The following is a 5,521-nucleotide window of genomic DNA, read 5'->3' as shown; positions in this document are numbered from 1 at the left end:
TCAAGTGGATACAATTTTTTATTTGATTATTGAATCAACGCGTTTTATTCACTAAAAATTTTAAAGGTTTTATTTTTTTAAAGTTAAAATTTTATACCCATTGTTTAGGAATTCCTTAAAATAACGCTCATAAGCTCCTATTCATGATTTGTTATATTTTTTTATATAATTTATAATTCTTTTTCATATATGAATTAGAATTCTTTTATTTTTTTTAACTTTTAGATTTTTTTTATTTTTATGTTTTCTTGTTGGTTTAGGTAAAGAAAAGATAAAATAAAAGAAAGAAATAAATAAAACTTTAAAAACACACCAAAATTCTAATAATCAAAATTGGTTTTATAATATCACGAATATCTTCAAAAAAAAAATATTTTCAACTATATAAATCCGACAAAACTATATAAAAACCATGAATGATGACCCGGGGAAACTACATTACTTCACACCTAAAAAAGAAGGGTGACTGACTTGTCTGACGGCCGTACACACATATGCACCTTAAAAAACCACAAACAAACAAATTTGACAGACATTTATTAGCTGGCTGGCTGGATGGCTGGATTGCTCCCTTTAATTGTCTGCACGGCTCCTGAAATTAGTTACTTCTATTACAAGAGAAGATTAAAAAAAAAAGAAAAAAAGAAAAATATCGCGGCAAATAATGATGACCGTTGAAAGAAAGCGGTAGGTGAATTGTTTTGGTTTTTTTTTTTTTTAGGAAAAAAGGCGTAAGAAAATAGAAGGGGAGGCCGGCGATTCCCCTCCTGTGTGTGCGTGAGTCAGCATGGAAGGAGACGATAAAGCAAATACATCACATGTGACTTTTTAATAGCTGACCATGGTATTTAAGGCCTGTTCATGTATAAAATAAGGATTATAAATAAAAATGCTTTTTTTACTTGAAACAAAGACAAATAATATCTAGGGGCACTTGATGGTGTGCTCAAATCAAAGAACACCGTCAATTATAAAATAGTGTGTCAGTTCGTTGGATTTAACATTATAATAACCCTAATTCTGTTGATAAGAAAGAAGAGAGAGGAGAGAAGCATCCCTGTAACCTCTTCTGAAACTTTCAAGGATATTTACTTTGAGAGGGTTAGGCAGGGATTTTCAATTCTTTATCTTTCCCTTCTCTCTTCTTCTGCTGTGGAAAAAGGAAGACAAAACCCTGGCATTGGATTGGGGATACATTTATCTTTAGACAGTTTGAAAGAGGCATGTCATCTCTCTCCCTCCCACCCCTGTTCTAGTTCCATGGACTGGGATCTGATTGATTGTCTTGGTTTTATATGTTTTCTGGAGTTTTTCTTTATTATTACTATTCCTGAATTGCGTAGTCCTATTCTTAAACAATGAGATCTTGATCAAGTTTTGAACTTAATCGACAATCTCGAAGTGCAGGATTGTAAAAAAGGGAATGGATACAAATTCTATAAAATAATATTAACGTGATCGTTGAAGATCACAAGTAATTGGGAATTGTATTGAAAAGATGCAGCCTTGTGGATTAGTATTAAGATTGTAGAAATAGGAAAAGATGGAAACATTTTATTTGTTACCATACATGCTTTTTGCCTCTATACGTGCTCGGATCTTTTTTAGTCCATTCTATTTTATTGTAATCCAATGATCTTCTTCTCGTAGCCCACATGGATTTTCTTTTTATCTTATCACTTTGCACTTCGTTGACATACTCTGACTTGTTAATACCTCTGCGAATGGAGTTTTGTATGCCTATCAGCAGAATACATGAAGTAATTTTGTGTGTTTCAACAACTTTTGGACTCCTTTCTTCTTTTCTTTACTCATTGCATTCCTTATATGCATTTGCTTCTGTCTTGTATGGATCTTGATGTGTAATGATAAAGACGTGTCCAGTTTTGGTCACCCAATGTTTGTCATGGAGCCTGGCAATGGCTTGGGAAGTTTTGGGGGAGTATATCTGAGAAATTAATTTCGGATCTATAACTTTGCCAAGACAAGGTCGCTTTTGGATGCATTGTTTGATCTTATGTTCTCTTGAGAATTGTGAAAGATTTCAATCTAAATGGTAACTTTCGCATTGAATAAAGTCATTTAGAAAACTCAGGATTTGCTATTTAAATCAAAATCATTGTTTCTTTTATCTTTTACGATTTATCATTATTCTCCTTTTTCGTGGAACAGATATAAGCGAGTCATTTTGATCCCGTCTTTCAATCTGCAGAAGGGTTACTTAGAATCCGATAGAAGATATGGATAACATCTCCGAAGAATTTCCCCTAGTTGCCAAGAAAGGAGCTCCAGTGCCACCTCCATCACGCGGTCCACCAACAACCAGTTACCACCAAAAGGGGTTATTCATAAATGCCTCAACATTAAGAGGATATAGCTGTGTCCGCACAGCTACCAGGGACTTGTGGGACCAACTCTTTGATGAAGGATATAGAGCAGATGTTACGATTAGCACTGATAATGGTGGCTCCATATACGCGCATGCTAGTGTTCTTGTAAGCCCTTGTTTCATTTTCTGTTGAATATATGATGATAAAGAGTTGGTTTAGATTACAAAGTGCTGGCTCTTTTAGAAATTTGACTAAACATGTAAAGAAAGTTTGGAGAAGGATATAAGAAATATCCAAAAGGAACTGTGATGTTTGTGTTATCCTAAACTGCTGTATTTTTGTCAGAAGGTCTGGCCAATGATCATTAAGAGATGGGATTCCTGGTTCCTTCCTTGTGATGAATTTAGAAAACCTGTGTGTTTGTTGATTTTATTTTTCTGGCTACACATATAGCACAATCATAGAAAATTAGTACATCCTATTACCAGCAATAGATTGTGCAGATCTTGTAAATAAATTCACATATTTTAATTGCAAATTTTCATTTTCCAGGCTTTGTTAGATATGAATCTGCTATAATAAGTGTTCTGTTAAATCAAAACAGAATATTATTCATAAACTGAATGTTTCTCAACAGGGAATGGCTTCTCAAGTGATGAAAGGAATGCTAAAGCAAGCAAAAGGCCGAGGTCGACGACGATCGATCTCAATTCATGGTGTTCCACACGATGCTGTTAGAGTTTTTATTCGACTCTTGTATTCTTCCTGGTAACAAATTTACCCACACTGGTGTTTCTTCAAGAAGATAAAAAAGAAGATGAATGCGCTGTGTCTAGGACCTTTTTTTATAGCTTGTTAACACTGCTGCTCTTATACTGAAACTGTTATTCGTGGTCTTTGCACAGCTATGAGAAAGAGGAAATGGAGGATTATGTGCTGCATTTGCTAGTGCTCTCACATGTGTTTGTGGTTCCAGCATTGAAGCAAATATGTATTCAGCAGTTGGAGCATGGCTTTCTTACCTCAGAGAATGCAGTTGACATCTTTCAGCTTGCATTGTTGTGTGATGCTCCCCGGCTTAGCCTCGTTTGTCATCACATGATCTTGAAGAAATTCCAGGAAATTTCCATCACTGAAGGCTGGAAAGTAATGAAAAAGAGCCACCCATCACTTGAAAAGGAACTTCTGGAGTCCTTGGATGATGAAGAAAATGTAAGGAATCTATTTTCTGTACAACATTTGTGGCCACTCATGTTTAAAGCGGCAAATCTGATGGTCCAAATCATTTGCAGATGCAAAGGGAAAGAACTAGAAAATCAAATGAGAGAAAGATCTATTTCCAACTATACGAAGCAATGGAGGCTCTTGTTCATATATGCAGGGATGGTTGTCAGACAATTGGGCCTCATGATAAAGATTTCAGAGATAATCAGGCACCCTGCAACTATTCAGCATGCAAAGGACTCGAAATGATTGTCCGCCATTTTGCTAGCTGCAAGCTAAGAGTACCTGGTGGTTGCATCCATTGCAAGAGAATGTGGCAGCTTTTGGAACTACACTCCCGTCTCTGTGTTGATTCAGAGGCCTGCAGAGTTCCTTTATGCAGGTGAGCCTTCTCTACTTCTCATCCTATCATTAAGACATGAATAAACCTCGTTCTCTTGTTAGACTGATCAACCGAGAAACTTGTCGTGTCAGGAATTTCAAGGAGAGGACCAAGAAACAAAGCAAGAAGGATGAGATTAGGTGGAGAATACTAGTGAAAAATATACTCAAGACAAAGAGCATCGGAGGATCGCCATTCTTTTCATCAGCATTTTCCATGTCTTCTTGATGGGAAAAAAAAAAAAAAAAAAAAAACAGATTTCAATTGTAGATTTGTTGTAACCATCTTGTAGAGATAGGAACAACGTCTTTTTGAAAAAAACTGTTGTTCCTTTCTAACTTACTGTGAACAAAAAAAAATGATGAATCAGCAAATATATCACTTCCTTATTCTGAGAACAGTATTTCTTTGCGCTTTGGTAAACACAGCATTTCGTTTGGTGGTGCAATACGTCTCGCTGTCCATGTCGTTGGAAGATCAAGCCAGGACGTCGATCCTAGCGAACATGTCCTTGTTTTTAACGGAGCATGTCTCTGTTTATATTTCATATACTAACCAAATATCTTATTTTTAAAATTAATAAAAATAACACTTACAAAAACAATAGAACCATTAATACTATATAATCAATTAAATTCAACATTATATTTAGTTATTAGATAAAATAATAAAATAAAAATAAATGAATCACTATCTAGTTTTAAAGAAAGTTATTGATTGTTGGGATAAAAATAATAATAAAAAGTAGAAAATTAAATAGAAAAAATACATTTGAATCTCATCCACGTATTGCCCTTCAGGTCTGTTTGGTAATGTTTTGAGTGTTTTTTTTATTTAAAAAATATAAAATTAATGTTATTTTTAGGATATTTTTTTAATTTTTTTAATATTTTTATATCACAATCATCCAAAAAATGAAAAATCATAATTTTTTTTTTTTTTTGTCTTAAGTCCAAACTCACCTCAAAATAAATTTTTAAAAGTAATGCAACCACGTTACCAAATTCAGCATTCTCAAGTAGCTTATGCTTACAAAGAGCAATTTTGAAGAAATTTTTTTGTATAAAATATTTTATGGATAATAATTCATTTACAATATTATCCAATTATTTCATCTACTATCATCACTATCTTACCATCACTTTGCCACGTAACTGAAACCTAATCACTACTTTTCATTATTTTTATTGTTACTGTCACCCACCAACACTAACAACAACACCCCTGTTACTCCACTACCAACACCAACAAGCTGCTGCCACCCGTATTACTCTACCACTACCATATCAATACCAACACTACTAAGTTATCACCATTACCATCACTTCATTACACCATCATCGCCACCATCCTTACTTTCACCTTATCGTCATTGCTACCATTCTATCTCATCAATATAATACAATATCATCACTCTACTATCATTGTATTTTTAACATCCTTATTTACTAAAATAATTTAAAATGTTTTATAAGAAAATATTTTACATGTGAAAGAAGTCGAGACACTCCAATGACATATTTTCATTTTGATGAAATATAAAATATTTTAGCAAAGAAGTAAACATTTATACAAAGCAAACACA

The 5,521-nt window shown here is 33.9% G+C and overlaps 1 protein-coding gene across 1 annotated transcript; it reads left to right on the top strand.

Annotated features, from left to right (window-relative positions):
- The first annotated feature begins 986 nt into the window (after positions 1-986).
- LOC118030520 (BTB/POZ and TAZ domain-containing protein 4) lies at positions 987-4,334 on the top strand. The gene is made up of 6 exons (XM_035034653.2): positions 987-1,221; positions 2,213-2,495; positions 2,968-3,098; positions 3,236-3,542; positions 3,623-3,936; positions 4,029-4,334. Exons 2-6 carry the CDS (start codon positions 2,241-2,243, stop codon positions 4,162-4,164), a joined length of 1,143 nt encoding a protein of 380 aa, XP_034890544.1. The 5' UTR covers positions 987-1,221; positions 2,213-2,240; the 3' UTR covers positions 4,165-4,334.
- Positions 4,335-5,521: the final 1,187 nt, after the last annotated feature.

The sequence above is a fragment of the Populus alba genome, chromosome 7 (assembly GCF_005239225.2).
Source record: "Populus alba chromosome 7, ASM523922v2, whole genome shotgun sequence".
NCBI lineage: Eukaryota > Viridiplantae > Streptophyta > Magnoliopsida > Malpighiales > Salicaceae > Populus > Populus alba.
The sequence above is the reverse complement of the archived record's forward strand: the minus strand, read 5'-3'. Positions and strand labels throughout refer to the sequence as shown.